The 24,664-nt window shown below is 45.2% G+C and overlaps 1 protein-coding gene across 1 annotated transcript; it reads left to right on the plus strand.

Annotated features, from left to right (window-relative positions):
* Positions 1 to 1,856: 1,856 nt before the first annotated feature.
* LOC137381144 (probable G-protein coupled receptor 139) lies at positions 1,857 to 2,750 on the plus strand (the record flags this gene model as incomplete). The annotated part of the gene is made up of 1 exon (XM_068053531.1): positions 1,857 to 2,750. A coding segment is annotated over one exon (894 nt), but the record flags the coding sequence as incomplete, so codon positions are not given.
* Between the last annotated feature and the right edge of the window lie 21,914 nt (positions 2,751 to 24,664).

A 24,664-nucleotide genomic window follows, 5' to 3' on the forward strand; every position in this document is an offset into this window, starting at 1 on the left:
GTGGCCCATAGACTGGCGACTAAGGTGATCTTCGTGCCCGGAGATCAAATGAGCCCTTTAAGTGAAGTTGATCGAGCGGTTTTTGGAGCTGCACCACTTGTACAGACCATCGAGTAAAACAAGGCGGCCTCCCTGCGGGATTGGGGAAGGCCTCCTCCATGGGTAATCTATGGCTCATGGATAGGCCCCCGGTAGCATAAGCTCCTTCTCTGTTAAACACCCCTGCACTCAATGAGCATCGTCACCCACATACCAGGGGCTACGGGACTGGCACCAGGAACCCCACTACATTTACCTGGAGTCTGGGATGCAACGGCTACTCCTGGTTCCAGGCCTGGTGTAGTGCCAGCAATGGCCCTGCGCAATGGCCCTGCTCCCTATTGGTCCTGGCTAGCCCAGCACACTGCTTGTGGTCCAGGGCTCCAGCGATGATCCTGATCCCAGGCCTTGTGTAGCACTTGCAGTGATCCCACTAGCTGAATGGTGCCAGTGTCCTCGCCACACCTACCTGGAGTCTGGGTCTCCATCGATGATCTTGCTCCCAGGAATGGTGCATTAATGGCAATGCCTCCTGCCACTCACTGATTGGCCCCAGAAACCCCGTCACAATTATCTGAGGTCCAGGGTCTCCAGCAATCACCCTTGTCCCAGGTCTGGTGCATTATTGGCAGGGCCCCTTTCCCTGATTTACACCAGTGTTCTCGCGACACATATCTGTTGTGTCCTAAAAGCTAGATAAGTGCGGCTCTACTGGCTGTCTGGCTCCAGTGTGCTCGACACACTTATCTGGGGATCGGGTCTCCAGTCATGGTCCTGATCCCAGGCATGCCCTATTAGCAGCAGTGGCCCTGACAATCTGACTGCGTCTGGTGTCCTCACCACACTTATATAGGGTCTAGGGCTCCAGCGATGGTCCTGCACCCAGGCCTGTTGTATTACAGGCAGTTCCATTGCTGCTAATGGCATTGCCGAAACAACTGAGCTGCTGGCCCTCTGATTATTCAGCAGCTTTAGTAGGCGGGATCCCCATCCTGAAAGGATTGTTGACCACAGTGCCAGAAAGTTAATTGCCTGAGGGCCACTGAATTGCACCGGGTGTGGGCTCCAAATTGCCAAGATGGGGTTCCACTCATATTTCTGGCTAACCGTCATGCACCCTGCTGGGTCCACTAAATTTAATTCCCTGCCTCCTGTAGAAATCCATGACACAGGTACAATAATTGGATAGATGCTGAATAACGTAAGAAATGCTACCCCGAAATTCTTCAAACTGTTTTTTTCTACTCTAACCGGATGTATGATTTCCTGATAATGTCCATTGCTTACAACTATCTTAGTGACGATTGCGGTTATTTGTTTCATTGAGTTTTCAGTGGATCCATTTCCAATTACTGCAGTGAAATAATTGAATTCCCTGCTGCGTGCCACAGGGGAGGGGATCTCTCAGTCAGTCCAACATTGAACTTTCGATAGAAGAGAACAATGCTACGGAAAATGCTGGAAGTATTCAGCAGATCTGGCAGCATTTGTTGAGAGAGAAACAGAGTTAATGTTTCAGGTCACTGATCCTTCGTCAGAACTGGGAGAGATTAGAGATGGAACAGTCTTTAAATCAGATGGGGAAAGGAGGGAGGGGGAGGATTATTATCAACATTGAGGTTAACAATTTCAATATCATCCTTTTATTATTTGATCTCTCCTGTCTCCGTTTGTTCATTGTGGTCCAATCATTTCGATATATCACTGGATACAGGAACACATTTATAAATCTCAATAAGTCCTCAATCAAACTGGCAACTTTGCTCCAGCCTGATGTATAATTTCTTTGTTTATTTCCCTTCCTCACAGTTAACTTGCTGACAATTGGGATCCTGTCTCGGGGAAAATGCGGTCTCTCCAAATGTGTCACTCTCTATCTGGTGGCCATGTCAGCGGCGGATCTACTGGTCGTTATCCTGGACCTGATATTGAGACACATTCCCATTGTTTATTGGGAAAAGTTTCAGTTCCTGTGGCACATCCCTGTGTGCAATATCCACGCCGTCCTGCTTTATGCAGCCACAGACTGTTCTGTCTGGTTCACCGTCACTTTCACCTTTGATCGATTTGTGGCCATTTGTTGCCAGAAGCTGAAAATTAAATATTGCAGTGAGAAAACAGCGGCTGTGGTTGTGGGAACAGTGACTGTGCTGAGCTGTTTCAAGAACATCTTCTGGTATTTTATGTTAACAGCTTGGTATTGGCTAGAGAATCGCCCCTGGTTTTGTGATGTCACTGAAGATGTTCTGGAATCTCATGTCTGGATAGCAATCGAGTTCCTCCACAACATTCTAACCCCGGGGCTCCCATTTGTGCTGATTCTGCTGCTCAACGCTCTCACCGTCAGACACATTTTAGTGAGCAGCAGAGGACGCAGGAGACTCCGAGCTCACAGCAGTGGGGAGAGTCGCAGAGACCCCGAGATGGAGAGTCGAAGGAAATCCATCATTTTACTGTTAGTTATCTCAGGCAATTTCATCCTATTATGGGCAGTGTTTATGGTGTTTTCGATATGGAGCAGGATGTGGTATTTGAGGCCTGGGTCTGTATTTCCACCTGTATTTCTGCCTGAATTGGGCTTCATGCTGCAGCTGCTGAGTTGCTGCACAAACACTGCGATTTATTCTGTTACCCAGACTCAGTTCAGAGAGCAGTTGAAGAATGTGCTGAAATATCCCTTTATTACAATTACTAAATTCATTCAAGGATGAGAGGTACCGAATCATTGACTATTTCCAGCATCTGGGGCCGGGGCCGGGGACTTTCGGTATGGTGACAGAGTGGGGGCGAGGCCCGCCTGTTGTTGACAGCTGGGAAGGCATGGTCTGCTGCAGTGGTGGGAGAGCAGACACGGGGCCTGCTCCCCATGGGGACAGGGATTGGAGGCAGAATTTGTACCATGGTGATGGTGGATTGGGGCGGGACCTTTTCCCATGGTGACGGGTGAGTGGGCTTAGAGTTTCTTCTCATAGTGACGGGGGTGTGGGCTTAGAGTCTGTTCTCATGGTGACAGGGGATTTGAGGCACGACCTGTTCCCAGGACTGCGAACATGTGAACAAACATACGAATTAGGAGCAGGAGTAGGCCACTCAGCTATTCAAGCCTGCTCCACCATTCAATAGGTTCATAACTGAACTGATTATTCGACATTTCCACCTATCCCCCGATAACCTACCACCCTCTTGCTTATCAAGAATCTATCTGCATCGGCCTTAAAAAAATATTCAAAGACTCTGCTTCCAGTACCTTTGTGGAAGTGAATTCCAAAGACTCACGACCCTCTGAGAGAATAAAATTCTTCTCATCTCCGTCTTAAATGGGTAAACCCTTATTTTTAAACAGTGGCACCTAGTTCTAAATTCTCCCACAAGGTGAACCATCCTTTCCACATCCACCCTGTCAAGACCCCTCAGGCTATTATATGTTTCAACCAAGTCGCCTCTTACTCTTCTAAATTCCAGGGGATACAATCCTCGACTGTCCAATCATTCCTCGTAAGAAAGCCCATCTATTCCTTGTATTAGCCTAATAAACCTTCTCCTTAGGCGGGGCCAGCTCCCCATGCTGATGGGATAGTGGGGTGGGGCCTGTCCCCAATGGGGACAGGGGTGTGGGGATGGGGCCTGTTCCCTATGGTGACCGGGGTGTGGTGACGGGCCTGCCACCTATGGTAACCGGGGTGTGGGGACGGGGCCTGTTCCCTATGGTGACCTGCATGGGGATGGGGCATGTTCCCTATGGTGACCAGGGTGCGGGGACGGGCCTGTTCCCTATGTTGACTGGGGTGTGGGGACGGGGCCTGCGCCTTATGATGACTGGGGTGCGGGGACGGGGCCTGTTCCGTATGGTGATTGGGGAATGGGGACGGGCACCGTTCCACAGGGTCACTGTTGAAAGGGGCCAGCATCTGTTCACTATGTTGACGGGGATTAGGACGGGGCCTGTTCCCTCAGGTGTCGGGGGCTTCATCCAGTAGTCTGCATAATTATTTAAACCTCCATAGCTCTTTATTATCCTTTGGAATCTTTGGTAATCCTCTTATAACTGTTTATATAATTTTATAATACCTTTTGATTATGTTTAACCTGTCATAAAACTTCATCATCCTTTTCTGATCTTCATAAACCTTTACAATCCTTCTTAAACATTTGTAATTATTTATAACCGATGGGAAGACTTAATAATAATTTATTCCACTTGACATTCATGTATAACCCTTTGCATCGCATACAATCTCTACCGTGGACAGAAAACATTGAACATAACCATCGTGACTTGCGCTCTTTTTAAAATGATCACAGTGCATATCTCTTAAAATCGCAGCATTGCATATCAATTAAAGTGGCCACAGTGTATTTTACTTAAAACGGTCACAATGCTTATCATTTTAAAATGGCCACAGTGCATGTCACGTAAAATAGCCACACTGCATATCAATTTGAATGGCCACCGTGCTCATCCTTTAAAATGGCCATAGTCCATGTCACTTAAAAAGGTAGCACTGCATGTCACCTAAAGTGGCCACGGTGCATGTAGTTTAAAAAAAGGCCACAGTGCATGTCACTAAAAATCGCTGCACTGCATATCAATTAAAAAGGCCACAGATAACTTTTTTTAAAATGACCACTGTACATATCAATTATAATGGCCGCATAGTCTTTCACTTAAATTAGTCACAATGCATATCATTTAAAATGGCTGCAGTGCATAGCTCTTCTAATGACCGCCTTGCATATCACTTAAAATGACCACAATGCATATCACTTATCATGGCCGCAGTGAATTTTACTTTAATGGCCGCACTGTATGTCACAAAAAATGGTCACATGTCATATCACTTAAGATGGCCACTATGCATATCTTAACATGGTCGAAATGCATGCCACTTTGAACGGTCGCAGTGTATATCAGTTAAAATTGTTTCATGGCATATTATTTAAAATGGTCGAAGTGCTCTTAAAATGGGCGTACTGGAAAATCACTTAAAATGGTCATCTGCTTGTCAATTAAAAGTGTCACAGTGCATGTCACTTAAAATGCCACAGTGCATGCCACTTTATCTGGGCGACGTGCATGTCACATAAAATGGCCACAGTATATGTCACTTAAAATGGCCGTACTGAATATTCATAATATGATCACACTGCATATCACTTAAAATGGCCACAGTTCACGTCACTTAAAATGATCATAATGAATGTCATATATAATGGCTGCAGTGCATGCCACTTAAAATGGCCTCCGTACATATCTCTTAACATCTTTGCACTGCATATCATTTAAAATAGCCACAATGCATATTACAAAAATGGTTGCACTGCATGTCACTTTAGAGTTATCAGAAACACATAGAACAAGATAAGGAGCAGAGTTTTGAAAAGCACGGCACAAGCCCAGAGTCGAAGATTGAAGAAAGACAGAGCGAGAGAGAGGAGCAGGGGAAGAAAAATCGAAAGGGGACATCAGAGTGACGTCACAATCGGCAGTGCTAGCAGGGAAGCAGAGAGCTGCTGCGGTGAGTCCACAGGTTAGCTTTTAATTTACTTTAACTCAAACATAGCATTATACTTGATCGATTTGTTATTATATCAACTAAAAACTCAAGCGATTTATAATGCAGAGTGAGAGAGAGACCAGTAGTGAGTGTATTGGTTCAAATTAGGACAACTGTATTAAGTATTATTCGGGTTTATCAGTATTTTTAAGGTTTACCAATAATAGCATGGTTCATTAGAATTGGCAAAGCTTTATTATCATTGGTGACATATAATGGAATGCCGGAGCGCAGATTAAAAGCTATGTGTGGAGATTCGAATTTGGTGAGTGGCAAGTTCAGTGAAGGGGGCAGAGGTGCTCCACTTTTCCAATTAACTTTTTTTGTGTTCTTTTTTAACCCTCCAGTATTCGGTTCTAGCTTCAGTGCAGTGGAAGGAGCTGCTTTCTGAGCACCTGGTAAGCTGTACATCATAGGCAAGCAGATAGGTGATTGGTTTGAGATGAAGGTAACTGTTTGGTGAGTATTTGCGAAATGATTAAGGTCCATTCTAATCCAAACGTTCAAAATCGTAAAGGAAGTAGTGATAAGTTCATAAAATATGTAGAAAAAACGAAAATAAAATAAGCATTTGAATAAAATAATTAAGTAGTTAATTAAAACAAACTAAGGATGGCAGGGTAGGTGATGTGTCATGGCTGCAGCATATGGAAGCTCTGGATACCAGTATGATCCAAGGTGAACACATCTGCAGTAAGTATTTGTGGCTCAAAGAGCTTTGGCTCAAAGTCATTGAACTACAGTCCGAGCTGCAGACATTGCAACACGTCAGAGAGGGGGAAAGTTACCTGGACACTTTATACCAGGAGGCATTCACACCCCTTCGGCTAGTGTCTATTGATTTGGTCAGCGCTCAGGGACAGGAGAGGGTGGCAGCAGTTGAGTCAGGTAAGGAGATCCAGAGGGCAGGAGTGCAGGAGCCTCAGCCATTGTTATTGTTCAACAGGTTAGAAGTCCTTTCAGCTAGATTGGATGAGAGTGGAGATTTCAGGGAGGATGAGCCACCTGAGCACGGTACTATGGTCGAGGAAGCCATTCAAGTGGAGGGAGAAGAAAGAAATGTAGCAGTAGTAGGTGACAGAATATACATAGGGAGATTGACCCTGTTCTCTGCAGCAAAGAGCGAGAGTCCATTCGGCCGTTTTGCCTGCCCGGTACCAGGGTTCGGGATATCTGCTTAGGGCTGGAGAGGAACGAGCGGTGGGAGGGTGAGGATCCAGTCGTCTTGGTCTCTGTTGGGACCAGCAACATAGGCTGGACAAGGAAAGAGGTTCTGGATAGACAGTATGAGAAACTGGGCACCAAATTAAGATGCAGAACATCAAAGGTAATTATCGCTGGATTATTACCTGAACTACGTGAAAATTGGCATAGGGCAAATAGGATTAGAGAAATTAATGCGTTGCTCAAAGGCTGGTGTGTTAGAAGTGGGTTCTGGTTCATGGCGCACTGGCACCCGTACTGGGAAAAGTGGTGGGTGCATCATTTGGAAGGTCTACATCTGAACCGCGCTGGGGGTTGGGGCCAGTGTTTGAGTGAGCTGCATAACTAGGGAGTAGAGAGGGTTTTAAACTGATTAGTGAGGGCAAGGGATCAAATTTGCGATGATATGGTAAATCAAGGAGTAGAGACAGGGCTAGAAAGAAAGGTATTCAAATGGGAAACGAATAAAAGAGTTTAATAGGAAGGGCAAGCATACAAATCTAAGTGTAAATCAACAGATAAAGCTAAAGGCTACAGCAATGATAAAAGAACAAAATTAAAGGCTCTGTCTCAGAATTCACGTCGCATTCGAAAAAGAACAGTTGAATTAAGAATGCAAATGAAAATAAATAAGTTTGATCTGATAGCCATAACAAACATGCCTGCAGGATGACATAGATGGGGACCTAAATTTTGAAGGGCACATGGCATTTGGGAAGGATAGAAAAAAGTGGAGGGGTAGCTCTATAAATTAATGATGGTATTAGCACAATAGAGAGGGGTGACCTAAGTTCAGGAGACCAGGATGTTTGGGTAGAAATGAGAAATCATAAGAACAAGAAGTCACTTGTGGGAGTGGTGTACAGGCCACCTAATATTAACCGCACTGTAAGACCTGGTATAAAGGAAGAAATAATGGAAGCTTGTTAGAAAGGTAAAGCTATAATTTTGGGGAATTTTAACCTGCATGGAGACTGGAAAAATCAGGTAGGCAGAGGTATCCTCCATAATGAGTAAATAGAAGGTTTTCGGGATAATGTCTGGGAGCAATACGTTCTGCAGTCAAACAGAGAACAGGCAAAACTAGACCTGGTATTGTGCAACGAAATAGGATTAATTAATGACTTCATAGTTAAGGCACCGCGAGGTAGCAGCGATCCTAATATGTATGGATTTGAAAATCAGTTTGAGGGAGAGAAGAGTGGGTCCAAGACTACTACTTTAAACATAAATAAGGGCAATTATGATGGCAGTAAAGCACAGCTAGCTAAAGTGAACTATCAAATTAGGTTAAAGGATATGTCAGTAGTGATGCCGTGGCTGACATTTAAGTGGATATTTCAGAATGCACAGAATAGATACATTTAAACGAGAAAGAAAAATTCCAAGGGTGGGACCTGCCATTCGTCGTTAACTAAAACAGTTGAAGATAGCATCAAAGTTAAAGAAAAAGCCTATATTGGCGCAAAGCTGGGAGGCAGGTCAGAAGATTGGACAGAATATAAAAAATAAACAACAAAAAATGACTATTGGATTGATAAGGAAGGTAAAATTAGCATACGACAGAAAGCCAGCTAGAAATATGAAGGCAGATAGTAAGAGTTTCTATGGATATTTTAAAAAAGAAAAGGATTCGCAAAGTGTGTGTTGGTCCCATAGAAAGTGACTCTGGGGAATTAATAATCGTGAATAAGGAGAAGACAGATTAACTGAACAGGTATTTCCCATCAACCTTCACTATGGAGGACGCATGTAACATCCCAGTATTAGCTTTCAGTCAGGAAATCTAAGGGAGGGAGGAACTTAAGAAAATTGCAATCACCAGGGAAGTGGTACTGAACACATTGTTGGAACTGTGGGCTGACAAGTCCCCGATGGAATTCATCCCAGTGTGTTAAAAGAAGTGGCTGGTGAGATACTTGATACTTTAGTTTAAATTTTCCAAAATTCCCTGGATTGAGGGAAGGTTCCGTTAGATTGAAAAATAGCGAATGTAACTCCATTATTCAAAATGGGAGGGAGGCAGAAAGCAGGAAACGACAGACCAGTTAACTTAACATCTATCTTTATGAAAATGTTGGAAGCTATTATTAAAGACGTTATAGCAGGGCATTAAGAAAAAATCAAGGTAATTAGGTAGAGTCAACATGGATTTGTGAAAAGGAAATCATGTTTCACCAATATATTGGGGTTCTTTAAGGGAACTGCATGTGCTGTGGATAAAACGTAACTTGGGATGTATTGTACTTAGATTTTCACAAGGCATTTGATAAGGTGCCACATCAAAGGTTATTGCAGAAAATAAAAGCTCATGGTGTCGGTGCTGACATATTGGCATGGATCGAAAATTGGCTTGCTAATAGGAACAGAGAGTAAGCATAACTGGGTCATTTTCTGGTTGGCAGGATGTAATGACTGGTGCACCACGGGGATCTGTGCTGCGGTGTCAACTTCTTACAATTTGTATTAATGATTTAAATGAAGGGACCGAAAGTATGGTTGCTAAATTTGCTGATGACACAACGATAGGTAGGAAAGTAACTTGTGAAGAGGACATAAGGGTGCTACAAAGGAATGTAGATAGGTTAGATGAGTAGGAAAATACCTAGCAAATGAAGCATAATGTGGGAAGGAAGGAGATTGTCCACTTTGGTAGGAAGAATAAAAAAGATGTATATATCTCAATGGTAAGAGATTGTAGAGCTCTGGGATGTGGAGGGATCTGGGTACCCTAGTGCATGAATCACAAAAGGTTAGTATTCAGGTACAGCACCTATTTAGAAAGCTAATAGAATGTTATCATTTATCGCGAGGGGAATTGAATGCAAAAGTAAGGAGGTTTTGCTTCAGCTATACAGTGCATTGGTGAGACCACGTCGGGAGTATTGTGTTCAGTACTGGTCTCCATATTTAAGGAAGGATGTAAATGCGTTAGAGGCAGTACAGAGAAGATTTACTAGACTGGTAGCTGGGTGGGCTGTTTTATGAGGAACGAATGGACAGACTAGGCTTGTATCCGCTGGAATTTAGAAGATTAAGAGGCGACGTGATTGAAACATATAAGATCCCGAGGGGTCTTGACAGGGTGGATGAGGAAAGGATGTTTCCCCTTGTTGGAGAATCTAGAACTAGGGGTCACTGTTTAAAAAATAAGGGGGCGCCCATGTCAGACAGAGATGAGGAGAAATGTATTCCCTCAGAAGGTCGTGAGTGTTTGGAATTCTCTCCCTCAAAAGGTGGTGGAAGCAGAGTCTTTGAATATTTGCAAGGCAGAGGTAAATAGATTCTTGATAAGCAAGGGGGTGCAAGGTTATCGGGGGGAGATGGAAATGTGGAGTTATCAGTTCAGCCATGAACTTAGTGAATCGCGGAGCAGCCTTGAAGGGGCGAGTAGCCGACGCCTGCTCCTAATTTGTATGTTTTCATGCTCATATATTTAAATAGCCACAATGCTTGCCACTTAAAATGGCCAAAATGCATACAACTTAACATGGCCACAGTGCATGTCACTTAAAATGGTCGAAATGCATGCCACGTAAAATGGTTGCAGTGCATATCGTTTAAAACGGTTGCATTGCACCCAATATTAAATGGCCACCGTGCCTTTTGCATAAAATGGCTGCACTACAATCACTAATGATGATCATCTGCTAGTCACTTAAACGGTTCACTGTGCATGTCACTTAAAATGGCCAGACTGCATATCACTTAAAACAGCCACAGTGCATATCATTTAAAATTGTCGCACACTGTATTCCTTTAAATTGCCACATTGCATGTCACTTAAAATGGCCACAATGCATACCACTTAACATGGCCACAGTGGATATCACATACAATGGCCAGTGTAATAAACAGACTCTAACACATGGAGACCCATTGGATGCTGACTCAGGTTAAAGGCCTCAATCCAAGGAAGAGGAAGACTATTTCCAATTAAATTCCTCTTCCCAAAACTTCCTCATTCCCTTTGGATCTTGGTAATACAGTTATCAAAGTAAACACAAATGTCCCGTGGACGAGAGGGAAAAATAAATTGGATAAATCAAAGGAAGAGATTCATTTGAAAAAGTGCAGCAGGAACCCAGAGCTTCCTGTCTCAGTTACACTGACATTCTTTCAGAAACATCCGATTACAAACAAATCCCTCTTGGAAAGCAAATGACTGAATGTGATAAAAATTGAGAGAGGGAAACGTTGAGAGCACACAACCCACACACTCCAGCCTGAGAGAAATAGTCCTTCCCCTGGAGCAAGGGAGAGAGGAGGGTCTGGGATTGAGACTCAGTCCCCGACCACCCAGACACGGTCTAGGTCAGCAGTTTTCTTCATCCACTGAGTGTAACATGTTGGGATGTCTCTCAATCTGTTCGCTGGGGTTTCTGTCCATCAGCACGTTAATGCAGGACATTCCAACACTTTTGTCTCTTCCTTTCAGGTGCGAAAGAATGCAAGCTCAAGCAACTCATGGGTGGTAACGACCCTCACTATCATTCTTCCCCTTCATTTCTCTCTAACCCCATCCCTGCTTCCAATCTCACTGCTTGTGTGTATTCACAATGCCCCCTGATCTTCCCATCCCTGATGCTGAATGTTCTTATATTCACAAAGGACTCAGTTTTATCCCCTTAAATCCCCATCGCAATGAATTTAGTGCTCACCATGACGTTGAGCGCCTTCCACTCCGGCTCACCTGTTTCACCAGGAGTACTCCCCTCGACCAGCAGACCCATTCATCCACCTCAAGTATTCTCCATCCACCTGGACCCCTCCCTCTGGCCTCTTACCAATTCTTGATCTTTTCATTTGGAACTGGTAGCCTGACATCGGCCGTCTCAATTTCTCTAAACCCCTCACTCACTCTAACCTGTCTCCCTCTGAACTTGCTGCACTCCGCTCTCTCAGGCCTAACCTCAACATTGTGATCAAACCAGCTGCCATAGCTCGTGCTATTTTTTTCTGGTGCACTGACCTCTACCTTGCAGAGGCTGAGCACCAACTCTCTGACACTTCTTCCTATCTCCCTTGGATCATGACCCACCACCGAACGTCAAGTTATTCACCGCATCACCTCCGGAGATCTTCCCTCTACAGCTTCCAACCGCATAGTACTGTAACCCCGGATATCCCACTTCTACCTTCTTCCCAAAATCCACAAATAGGACTGTCCTAACAGACCCATAATTTCAATTTCTTCCTGCCCCACTGAACTTATTTCTTCCTATCTTAACTTTATGTTTTCTCCCCTGGTCCAGTCCCTACCCACCTACATCCATGACTCTTCTGATGCCCGACGTCATTTTCACAATTTCTAGTTGCCTGGCCCGAACTACTTCCTATTCACTCTGGACGTCCGCTCTCTCTACACCTGCATCCCCCATCAGGATGCTCTCCGCTTCTTCCTTGAACAGAGGCCCAACCATTCCACATCCACAACCACCCTCCTCTGCCTGGATGAACTTGCTCCCAATTTTACTCACTTCCTTCATATGAAATGGGTTACAATGGGTACCCACATGGCCATAGTTATGCCTGTCTGTTTGTGGGATATGTCGACCATGCCTTTTTCCAATCCTACTCAGGCCCACTCCACCAAAACATTTTCCAGTGTATTGCTGACTGTATCGGTGCCGTTTCCTGCTCCCGCCCCGAACTGGAAAACGGCATTAATTTTGCTTCCAATTTTCACCATTCTCTCACTTTTGAATGGTTCATCTCCGACACTTCCCTTCCTTGGGCCTAGGTTGAATTTACGCTTTCCTGTTGTGTGTGTGGCACTCAGTGCGACTCCAGACGGGATTAACAAAGTCCAGGATTAAAGTGCCCCATTTCTGTTGTGTGAATGGGATGCAGTAACACTCTAGCTGGGATTAACACAGGACGGGTACGAAATGATCGTCTGCTGATGCGTGACTGGTTCTCAGTATAACCCCATACAGAATTAACACTGGCATGATTTTTATTGACCCTTTCCTGGTATGTGAGTGGAATTCAATTCTACTCCAGTTAGGATTAACTCAGGGCTGGTTTGAATTGTCTAATAACTAGTGCGGAAGTGAGAATCAGTACCACTCCAGCTGGGATTAATCCAGGTCTATTTTAAATTAGCCTTTTTCATGGTGCATGAGAGGGATTAAGTACCACTCCAGCTGGGAGTAAGTCAGGCCTGGATTGAATTGTCTACTTACTGGTGTGTGAGTGGGACTCAGTACCAATACAGGTGGGATTAACACAGGCTTGGTTTGAATTGTCCCTTTCCTGGTCAGTGAGTGGACTCAGTACCAAACTAACTGGGATTCAATCAGGCCCATTTCTAATTGGCTCTTTCATGCTTTGTGTGGAGGTCTCAGCACCACTCCAGATGGGATGAACACAGGTTTGGTATTAATTGACCATTTTACTCGTGTGTGAGTGTGTCTCAGTACCACTGCAACTCGACGTAACACCAGGCCTGCTTTGAACTGGCATGAACACATCTTTACACCTTCTCCTTTGTTATCTCTTGCCCCACCCCCGCTTTACTTGCTTATAACTTTTTGCATTTCTAATATTTGCTAGTTCTGAAGAAGGGTTACTTACCTGAAACGTTAACTCTGCTTCCCTCTCCACAGATGCTGCCAGATCTGCTGAGTATTTCCAGTATTTCTTGTTTTTATTTCAGATTTCCAGCATCCGCAGTATTTGGCTTTTATTAAACTGGCACGATCCTGGTTTGTGAGTGGGACTCAGTACCTCTCGATCTGGGATTCACTCAGGCCTGATTTGAAATTGTCCTTTCCTGCATCGTGAGTGGGACACAGAACCACTAAAGATGTGAGTAAAAATGGTCTGGCTTGAATTTGGCATTTTCAAGTGTGTGAGTGGGACTCAGAATAAATCCAACTTGGGTCACCACAGGCCTGCATTGAATTGGCCCTTCCGTTCTATGTGAGTGGGATTCAGTACCACTTCAACTGAAATTAACACAGGCCAGATTTAAATTGGCCCTTTCTTGGTGCCTGAGTAGGAGTCAGTACTACTCCAGCTGGGATTGACGCCAGCCTGGTTTGAATTGGCCCTTTCCTGGTTTGTGATTGGGACTCTGAACCATTCCATCTGAGATTACCACAGGTCAGATTTGAATTGGCCCTTCTGTGTTTGGTGAGTGGGACTCAGTACTACTCAAGCTTGGATTAATACAAACCTGGTTTTAATTGGCCCTTTCCTGGAGTATGAGTGGGAATCAGACGCAATCCTACAGCGAATAACAAAGGCTTCATTTGGGTTGGATCTGTCCTGAAGTGTAGGTTGGGCTCAGTCACACGCCAGCTGGGATTAACACAGGCCTGGTTTGAACTGGCCGGTTTCGTCGATGGTGTAGGTGGCTCTGTGGGACCCCTTGTCAATGGAGAGATGTGCAAGAACTGGAAGAAAGCTCCCTGCAGTGATGGGTGAGGGAATCCATGGTTTTGGGGTGGGGGGGGGCGGGGTGAGGCAGGAGAGTGGAGTTAAGGCCATAATGAGATCAGTCACGATGTTACTAATGGTGGATCAGGCTTGAAGGGCCGAATGCCCTTGTCCTGCTCATATCTCTTATGTTTTTATTCTTAATAATTTTGGTGCATGACAATGCCCAGTAAATGATGTTGGTGAATGTCCAATTTCTTGCAGCAGCCAGGATGCATTCATTCCGAAGCAGTTGTCTGCTCCCACTATCTTCAGACATGCATGGAAAGTCAGAATGTGCCTCGTTAGAGCAGAAGGTTACCTCCTCTATACCTGGGTCATGACCTCTAACGTCCACCCACTCCAATTCTTCCACAACCCAACCAGATGAGATGTATCACAGCCTGTTATGTGAGACAAGGGAGGAGATAGCAGGGGCTCTGACGCAGATTTTCAAATCCTCTCTGGCAACAGGAGAGGTACCAGAGGATTAGAGGACAGAGAATGTGGTTATTCAAGAAGGAGGCCAAGGATAAACTATGTAATTGCAGGCTGGTGACTCTATCATTGGTGGTAGGGAAACCATTGTAAAAATTCTGAGGGACAGGAGTAATCTTCACTTGGGGAGGCAGAGATTAATCATGAATAGTCAGCATGGCTTTGTCAAATGGAGATCGTGTATAACAAACTTGGTTGAATTTTTTGAGGAGTTGACTAGATGTGTAGCTAAGGGTAAAACAGTTGATGTCGTCTGCATGGACTTCAGTAAGGCTTTTGATAAGGTCCCGCATGCGAGATTGGTTCAGAAAAACTGAGCCCATGGGATCGAAGACAATTTGATAAATTGGATCCAAAATTGACTCAGTGGCAGGAGGCAGAGTGTGATGTTCAAGGGTTGTTTCTGCGAGTGGAAGCCTTTGACCAGTGGAGTGCCACATGGATCGGTGCTGGGACCCTTGCTGTTTGTAGTGGACATTAATGATTTAGACATGAATATAGGAGGTGTGATCAGTAAGTTCGCAGATAACAAGAAAATTGGTGATGTTGTAAATAGTGAGGAGGAAAGCCTTAGATTACAGGACGATATAGATGGGCTGGTAAAATGGGTGGAACAGTGGCAAATGGAATTTAATCCTGAGAAGTGTAAGGTGATGCATTTTGGGACGACTAGCAAGGCAAGGGAATATGCAATGGATGATAGGACCCTGGGAAGTACTGATGGTGAGAGGGACATTGGTGCACTTGTCCATAGATCACTGAAGACGGCAGCACAGGTAGACAAGGTGGTTTGGAAGGCATACTTGCCTTTATTAGCCAAGGAATAGAATATAAGAGTAAGGAGGTTTGATGGAGCTGTATTAAACGCCAATTACTCCATAGCTGGAGTAAGGTGTACAGTTCTGGTCACCACACTACAGGAAGGATGTGATTCCACTGGAGATGGTGCAGAGGAGATTCACCAGAATGTTGCCTGGGCTGGAGCATTTCAGCTATGAAGAGAGGCTGGATAGACTAGGGCTGTTTTCCTTTCCTTCGGCGAAGGATGACGGAGGAACCTGATTGAGGCATACAAAATTATAAGGGTCATAGATAGGGTAGATAGGAAGACACATTTTCCCGAAGTGGAAGTGTCAATCGCCAGGGCACATAGATGTAAGGTAAGGAGCAGGAGGTTTAGAGGGCATTTGAGGGGAAAAGAAATCACCCAGAGGGAGTTTGGAATCTTGAACTCACTGCCGGAAGGGGAGGAAGAGGCAGGAACCCTCAATACATTTAAGGAGTTTTTCGATGAGCGCATGAAATGCCATCACATTCAAGGCTACAGGTCAAGTGCTGGAAAATGCGATTAGAATCGATAGGTGCTTCATAGCCGGTACAGACACAATGGACCAGAGGGCCTGTTTTTGTGCTGTATAATTCTGTGACTCCATGACTCGAAAGCCACGAAGCATCCACATGAAAGAAACCCCTGTTTAACGTTATCAATGGAGTCACCAGGAACATGGTGGAACTGACCATCAGTGTCATAAAACAATGAGTCGAATGTCTGAACCGCTCGGGGTGAGCCCTCCAGTAGACACTGGAGCAGGCGTCCAAGTTCGTGGTTTTCTGCTGCACCCTTCATATTATCACCAACATGAGGACACAGGAATTGGCACCAGGAATCCGGAGGCCACGTCAGGAGGAGGAGGAGGGAGGGAGGATACTTCGAGGAAGCCTTTGAATCGTACAGGCTGTCGGAGAGTGTCTGCTAACATTGCGGTTCCTATTGGACAAGTTCTTTTACCACCATGGATCCCCCATTCTCCACCATTACACCCATCTGAGACGCCCCATCACAGTGTCCCCGAGTCACAATCCTGCCGTAAAAATCACCAACAAAAACCTTTTCATAAACATGTTTTTCCAACAACACATGTAATATATACAAACAAAACTGAACTGTTCATTCTTGTGCATTCCATTACTGCCAATCTTGTGGGTTCCCTCGACTTGCCGAGTGCTCCGACACACTGTTTCCCCAGTGACTGCAGCATGGCTGATGGAAGGCTGCTGACGTTCACTGGGGGAGACTGCAGATAGCCTTGCAGGACGTCCTCGAGCATCTCTGGGCCTTGAGGGCTCAGATTGGGACTGCACCACCTCGACATAGGTAGCAGCAGCCTGGGCTGGCTGACGGGCAACAGCAAAGACACTGGAGGAGTGGCAGTGAAGGGAGAACACATACTGTCAGCCTGATAGAGGACATCATGTTCATGCTACACGGAGGCACTGCCAATCCCACGGGGAGACACCTCAGCAATCCTAGTAATTTACAGGATCACAGATTGCTGGATTGCTGTGAGAGCCTGCAAACCCCTTTGAACACTGAGATCCACATCCATGATGACAGCAATCTGATCCTGCATGGCAGCAAGCATGGATCTCATAACTTCAGTCTAAGCTTCCACTGCAGCACTGAGACATTGGGTGTCTGCCGTTAGTGCTGCAGTGGAAGCTGAGACAATGGTCAGCATGCACTGCATCACGGCTGGGTCCGCCAGTGCTGACATGGAGTTAGTGATGATTTCTACAGGGGAAAAATGTTTTTCAAGCTCTGTGGAATGTCCTGTGCCATGTTAGAGCCGGACTCCTCCATGTTCCTTGACACTGACAACAGACTGTCTGGCAGGCCTGTCAATGGACAACGTATCTCAGTGTACATGTCCATCAGCAATCTCCTGTATGCTGTTCCAGCAATGTTCACATCTGAATCCTGTATATTATAACTCGTTTGTGACCTCAACCTTCTGGTGAACTGGCATCTGATCTATCATTTTCCTGCTGCCTTGGCTGCAGCCTGCTCATGTCCAGTAACTCCAGGATAAAAATTTACAGTCCAGCGGACTGATATCAATTAGCTAAGAACATTCGGAATGCATTTGTTAAAGGGAAATCATGTTTAACAAAATTGGCTGAGACTTATGATTTGTTAACAGAGAGCTTTGATGAGGGTAATGCTGTTGTTGTGGTGTAGATGGACTTCCAAAAGGAATTGGTAAAACTGCCACATAGCTGGACTAGTAGAAACGTTGTAGCTGATGGAATAAAAGGGACAGTAGCAGCATTGACACGAAATTGGCTGGGTAACAGGAAATAGATAGTATTGATAAACGCTTTTCTTCTCAGGCTGCAGGCATTTATATAGTGGGGTTTCCCAAGGGTTGGTGATAGGGCACTACTTTTCTGGATCTATATTTATGACCTGTATGTTGGTCTGCAGGGTACTATTGCAAAATTTGCAGACGACACAAAACTTGGCATCAGTGTGAACAGTGAAGACGATATTTGTGGACTTCAAGAGGACAGAGACAGGCTGATGGAATAGGCAGATAGGTGGCAGATGAAATTTAATGTTGAGAAGTGTGAAGTGATTGATTGTGGTCGGGAAGTCGTGTCGAGGCAATATAAATTAAAGGAAAATAAAAACAAAATACTGCGGGTGCTGGAAATCTGAAATAAAAACAAGAAATGCTGGAACCACTCAGCAGGTCTGGCAGCATCTGTGAAAAGAGAAGCAGAATTAACACATTAAAGGATACCTTTCTAAAAAGGGTGCTGGAGCAGTATGGTATGTATGATCATACCATTAGAGGTGGCAGGACAGGTTGAGAAAGCAATTCGTAAGGCGTGTGTGATCCTAGGTTTTAGAAATAGAGACATGGAATCCAAAAGCAAGGAAGTTATTATGAACGTTGAGAAAAACTGCCTCGGTCTGAAATGGGGTGTTGTGTCCAGTCCTGGGCACAACACTTCAGGAAGATTGTGAAAACATTAGAGAGGAGGCAGCAAAGATTTACAAAGAGAATACACACGAACACAAGAAATAGGAGCAGGAGTAGGCTATTAAGCCCCTCAAGCCTGCCCCACCATTCGATAAGATTATGGCTGATCTGTCCCAGGCCTCAACTTCTCTTTCGGGCCTGTTCTGCATAACCCTCGACTCCCTGAGATTTCAAAAATCTATCTACCTCCTCCTGAAATACATTTAGTGATCTAGCCTCCACAACTCTCTGAGGTGAAGAATTCCAGAGATTCACCGCCCTCTGAGAGAAGAAATTCCTTTGCTTCTCAGTTTTAAATATGCGCCCCTTTATTCTGTAACTACATCCCCTCGTTCGAGATTTCCCCCTCCAGTGGAACCATTTTCTCAAAATCGACTCTTTTAAGCCCCGGAAAATCTTATATGTTTCAATAAATCTTCTAAACGCCAATGAATAAAGGTCTAACCTGTTTAGCCTTTCTTGATAAGACAACTCTGCATCCCAGGAATCAGCCCAGTGAACCTTTTCTGAACTGCCTCCAATGTTAGTAAATACAGGGACCAAAGCTGTTTGCAATACTCCAGGTGTGGCCACACCAACACCCTGTACAATTGTAATAAGACTTCCCAATTTTTAAACTCTAACCCCCAAGCAATAAAGGCCAAAATTCCATTTGCATTCGTAATTACTTGCTGCACCTGCATGCTAACATTTTGTGTTTCATGTACAAGAATACCCAGATCCCTCTGTGTCAAACGGCGATGGCTGCTGCTTCTGGTCTCGGGCCGCGGCATTTTTTATCTCCCAGCTCCTCTCGCCTGTTCCGCACTCGCCGCCGCCGCCGCCCTCGCCGCTGCTTCTGGTCTCGGGGACTCGGCTCTTTTTATCTGCAGGCTCCTCCCGTCTGTTCCCGCTCTCACCGCCGCAGCTCTCGCCGCTGTGTCTGGTCTCGGGCCTCCACTCCTTTAACTCCCTTGAATGCATCTCATCTGTTCCTGTGACTTTATCCACTTCAAGTACAGACAGCCTATCTAATACTTCCTCTTTATCAATTTAATCCCCCTAGTGTCCGACTTACCTCCTCTATCAACATTTCCTGGGCTGCATCTGAGAATCATAGAAAGCTGATGGCACAGAAAGAGATCACTTGGCCCATCCGAAAAAACATCCGTCAATTGGGTGGCACAGTGGTGCAGTGGTTAGCACACTGCTCCAGCGACCCGGGTTCAATTCTGGGTACTGTCTGTGTGGAGTTTGTAAGTACTCCCTGTGTCTGCGTGGGTTTCCTCCGGGTGCTCTGGTTTCCTCCCACATGCCAAAAACTTGCTGGTTGATAGGTTAATTGGGCTTTATAAATTGCCCCCAGTATAGGTAGGTGGTAGGGACATATAGGGACAGGTGGAGATGTTGTAGGAATGTGGAATTAGCGTAGGATTAGTATAAAATGGGTGGTTGGTGGTCGGCACAGACTAGGTGGGCCGAAGAGTCTGTTTCAGTGCTGTATCACAAAAAAACTAAAATTCTGCTCCCACCTTCCAGCATTTGATAGATTACGGCACTGGAGGTGTACATCCAGACCCCTTTTGAATGAGTTGTGTGTTTCTGCCTCAACTACACTTTTGGGACGTGGGTTCCAGACTCACACCACCCTCTGGGTGAGACATAAAGTCCACAGCTCCCCTATAATATTTCTATCAATTACTTTCAATCTAATCCCCCTAAGGCTTTCTATAGGTATATCAGGCATAAAATAATGACGAGAGTTAGATTAGGGCTAATCAAGGAGAGTAGTGGGAAGTTGTTTGTGGAATCAGAGGAGATAGGGGAAGCGTTAAATGAATATTTTTCGTCAGTATTTACAGTAGAGAAAGAAAATGTTGTCGAGGAGAATACTGAGATTCAGGCTACTAGGCTAGATGGGATTGAGGTTCACAAGGAGGAGGTGTTAGCAATTATGGAAAGTGTGAAAATAGATAAGTCCCCTGGGCCAGATGGGATTTATCCCAGGATTCTCTGGGAAGTCAGGGAGGAGATTGCAGAGCCTTTGTCCTTGATCTTTATGTCGTCATTGTCGACAGGAATAGTGCCGGAAGACTGGAGTATAGCAAATGTTGTCCCCTTGTTCAAGAAGAGGACTAGAGACAGCCCTGGTAATTATAGACCTGTGAGCCTTACTTCGGTTGTGGGTAAAATGTTGGTAAAGGTTACAAGAGATAGGATTTATAATCATCTTGAAAAGAATAAATTCATTAGCGATAGTCAGCACGGTTTTGTGACAGGTAGGTCGTGCCTCACAAACCTTATTGAGTTTTTTGAGAAGGTGACCAAACAGGTGGATGAGGGTAAAGCCGTGGATGTGGTGAATGTGGATTTCAATAAGGCGTTTGATAAGGTTCCCCACGGTAGGCTATTGCAGAAAATACGGAAGTATGGGATTGAAGGTGATTTAGTGCTTTGGATCAGCAATTGGCTAGCTGAAAGAAGACAGAGAGTGGTGGTTGATGGCAAATGTTCATCCTGGAGTTTAGTTACTCGTGGTGTACCGCAAGGATCTGTTTTTGGGCCACTGCTGTTTGTCATTTTTATAAATGACCTGGATGAGGGTGCAGAAGGGTGGGTTAGTAAATTTGCGGATGACACTAAGTTCGGTGGAGTTGTGGATAGTGCCGAAGGATGTTGCAGGTTACAGAGGGACATAGATAGGCTGCAGAGCTGGGCTGAGAGATGGCAAATGGAGTTTAATGCGGAAAAGTGTGAGGTGATTCACTTTGGAAGGAGTAACAGGAGTGCAGAGCACTGGGCTAATGGGAAGATTCTTGGTAGTGTAGATGAGCAGCGAGATCTTGGTGTCCAGGTACATAAATCCCTGAAAGATGCTACCCAGGTTAATAGAGCTGTTAAGAAGGCATATGGTGTGTGAGCTTTTATTCGTCGGGGGATGGAGTTTCGGAGCCACGAGGTCATGCTGCAGCTGTACAAAGCTCTGGTGCGGCCGCACCTGGAGTATTGCGTGCAGTTCTGGTCACTGCATTACAGGAAGGATGTGGAAGCTTTGGAAAGGGTGCAGAGGAGATTTACTAGGATGCTGCCTGGTATGGAGGGAAGGTCTGACGAGGAAATGCTGAGGGACTTGAGGCTGTTTTCGTTAGAGAGAAGGAGGAGGAGAGGTGAATTAATTGATACAGATAAGATAATCAGAGGGTTAGAGAGGGTGGATAGTGAGAGTCTTTTTCCTCGGATGGTGATGGCAAACACGAGGGGACATAGCTTTAAGTTGAGGGTTGATAGATATCGGACAGATGTTAGAGGTAGTTTCTTTTCTCAGAGAGTACTAGGGGCATGGGACGCCCTGCCTGCAAACGTAGGAGTCTCGCCAACTTTAAGGGCAATTAAGTGGTCATTGGATAGACATATGGATGAAAATGGAATAGTGCAGTTCAGATGGTTTCACAGGTCGGTGCAACATCGAGGGCCGAAGGGCCTGTACTGCGCTGTAATGTTCTATGTTCTATCACTGATCTCTCTGCTAAGGTGAATAGACCCTTCACCTCCACTCCATCCAGGCCCGTCTCTATATTGCACATTTCAATCAGTTCTCCCCTCAGCCTTCTCTGTTCCAAGGAGAATAACCCCAGCCTATCCAATCTTTCATCACAGCTGCATTTTCTCAGTCCTGGCAATATCCTCGGAAATATCCTCTCTAACCTCTCGAGTGCAATTACATCCTTTCTGTAATGAGGTGAGCAGAATTGCACACAGTACTCAAGTTGTGGTTGAACAGAAATGTGGAGTTTGTTTAGGGAGCACTTGCTGCGACTGCTGGATAGGTTTGCCCCGATGAGGCAAGGAAGGGATGGGTATGGTGAAGGAACCTTGGATGACAAGAGATGTGGAATAGCTAGTCAAGAGGAAGAAGGAAGCTTACTGAAGGTTAAGGAAGCAAGGATCAGACAGGGCTCGAGAGGGTTACAAGGTAACCAGGAAGGAACTGAAGAATGGACTTCGGAAAGCGAGAAGGGGACATGAAAATGTCTTGGTGGGTAGGATTATGGAAAATCCCATGGCGTTCTACACTTATGTGAGGAACAAGAGGATGGCCAGAGTGAGGATAGGGCCGATCAGGGATAGTGGAGGGAACTTGTGCCTGGAGTCGGAGGAGGTAGGGGAGGTCCTCAATGAATACTTTGCTTCAGTATTCACTAGTGAGAGGGAAATGGTCGTTTGTGACGACAGCGTGAAACAGGCTGATATGCCCGAACAGGTTGATGTTAAGAGGGAGGATGTGCTGAAAATGTTGAAAGACATGAGGACAAATAAGTCCCCGGGGCCAGACGGGATATACCCAAGGATTATATGAGAAGTGAGGGAAGAGATTGCATTGCCTTTGGCGATGATCTTCGCGTCCTCACTGTCCACTGGAGTAGTACCAGATGATTGGAGGGGGGCAAATGTTATTCCCCTGTTCGAGAAAGGGAATAGGGATAACCCTGGGAATTATAGACCAGTCAGTCTTCGTCGGTAGTGGGCAAATTATTGGAGCAGATTCTGAGAGACAGGATTTATGATTATTTGGAAAAGCATAGTTTGATTAGAGACAGTCAGCATGGCTTTGTGAGGGGCAGGTCATGCCTCAGAAGTCTTATTGAATTCTTTGAAGATGTGACAAAACACATTGATGAAGGAAGAGCAGTCGATGTGGTGTATATGGATTTTAGCAAGTCGTTTGATAAGGTTCCCCATGGTAGGCTCATTCAGAAAGTCAGGAGGCATGGAATACAGCGAAAGTTGGCTGTCTGGATACAGAATTGGCTGGCCCATAGAAGACAGAGTGTGGTAGTAGATGGAGAGTATTCAGCCTGGAGCTCGGTAACCAGTGGTGTTCCGCAGGGATCTGTTCTGGGACCTCTGCTCTTTGTGATTTTTATAAATGATTTGGATGAGGAAGTGGAAGGCTGGGTTAGTAAGTTTGCCGATGACACGAAGGTTGCTGGAGTTGTAGATAGTGTGGAAGGCTGTTGTAGGTTGCATCGGGACATTGACAGGATGCAGAGCTGGGCTGAGATGGGTCAGATGGAGTTCAACCTGGAAAAATGTGAAGTGATTCATTTTGGAAGGTGGAATTTGAATGCAGAATACAGGCTTAAAGACAGGATTCTTGGTATTGTGGAGGAACAGAGGGATCTTGGGGTCCATGTCCATAAATCGCTCAAAGTTGCCACCCAATTTGATCGGGTTGTTAAGAAAGCATATGGTGTGTTAGCTTTCATTAACAGGGGGATTGAGTTCAACAGCCACGAGGTTATGCTGCAGCTCTATAAAGCCCTGGTTCGACCACACGTGGAATATTGTGTTCAGTTCTGGTCGCCTCATTACAGGAAGGAAGTGGAAGCTTTAGAGAGCATGCAGAGGAGATTTACCAGGATGCTGCCTGGACTGGAGGGCATGTCTTACGAAGAAAGGTTGAGGGAGTTAGGCCTTTTCTCATTGGAGCGAAGAAGGATGAGAGGTGACTTGATAGAGGGGTACAAGATGATGAGAGGCATAGATAGAGTGGATAGTCAGAGACTTTTTTCCAGGGTGGAAAGGACTATCACCAGTGGGCATCATATTAAGGTGATTGGATAAAGGTTTCGGGGAGATGTCAGAGGTAGGTTCTTTACACAGAGAGTGGTGGGTGCGTGGAATGCACCGCCAGCGGTGGTTGTGGAGGCAGATACATTAGGGACATTTAAGCGACTCTTGGATAGGTACATGGATGATAGTAGCACGAAGGGTGTGTAGGTAGTTTGAGCCTAGAGTAGGTTAAAGGTTCGGCACAACATCGTGGGCCGAAGGGCCTGTACTGTGCTGTACTGTTCTATGTTCTATGTTAACCAATGACTTATACAGTTCCAGGATAACCTCCCTGCTCTTATATTCTATACCTCAGCTAATTAAGGAAAGGATTCCATATCTTCTTGCTTGTTAAAGACAGATGTAAAGTCTTAATTTCGTACCTCAACTATGCCGTCTACCTTAATGTGTAAATCACATTTCTGGTCCCGAATCGGCCCCATTCCACCTTTTACTACCCTTCCCCTGGTTATATGCCAATAGATAACTTGGGGACTTCCTTTAATACTAGCAGCCAGTCTCTTT

The sequence above is a fragment of the Heterodontus francisci genome, chromosome 21 (assembly GCF_036365525.1).
Source record: "Heterodontus francisci isolate sHetFra1 chromosome 21, sHetFra1.hap1, whole genome shotgun sequence".
Classification (NCBI taxonomy): domain Eukaryota; kingdom Metazoa; phylum Chordata; class Chondrichthyes; order Heterodontiformes; family Heterodontidae; genus Heterodontus; species Heterodontus francisci.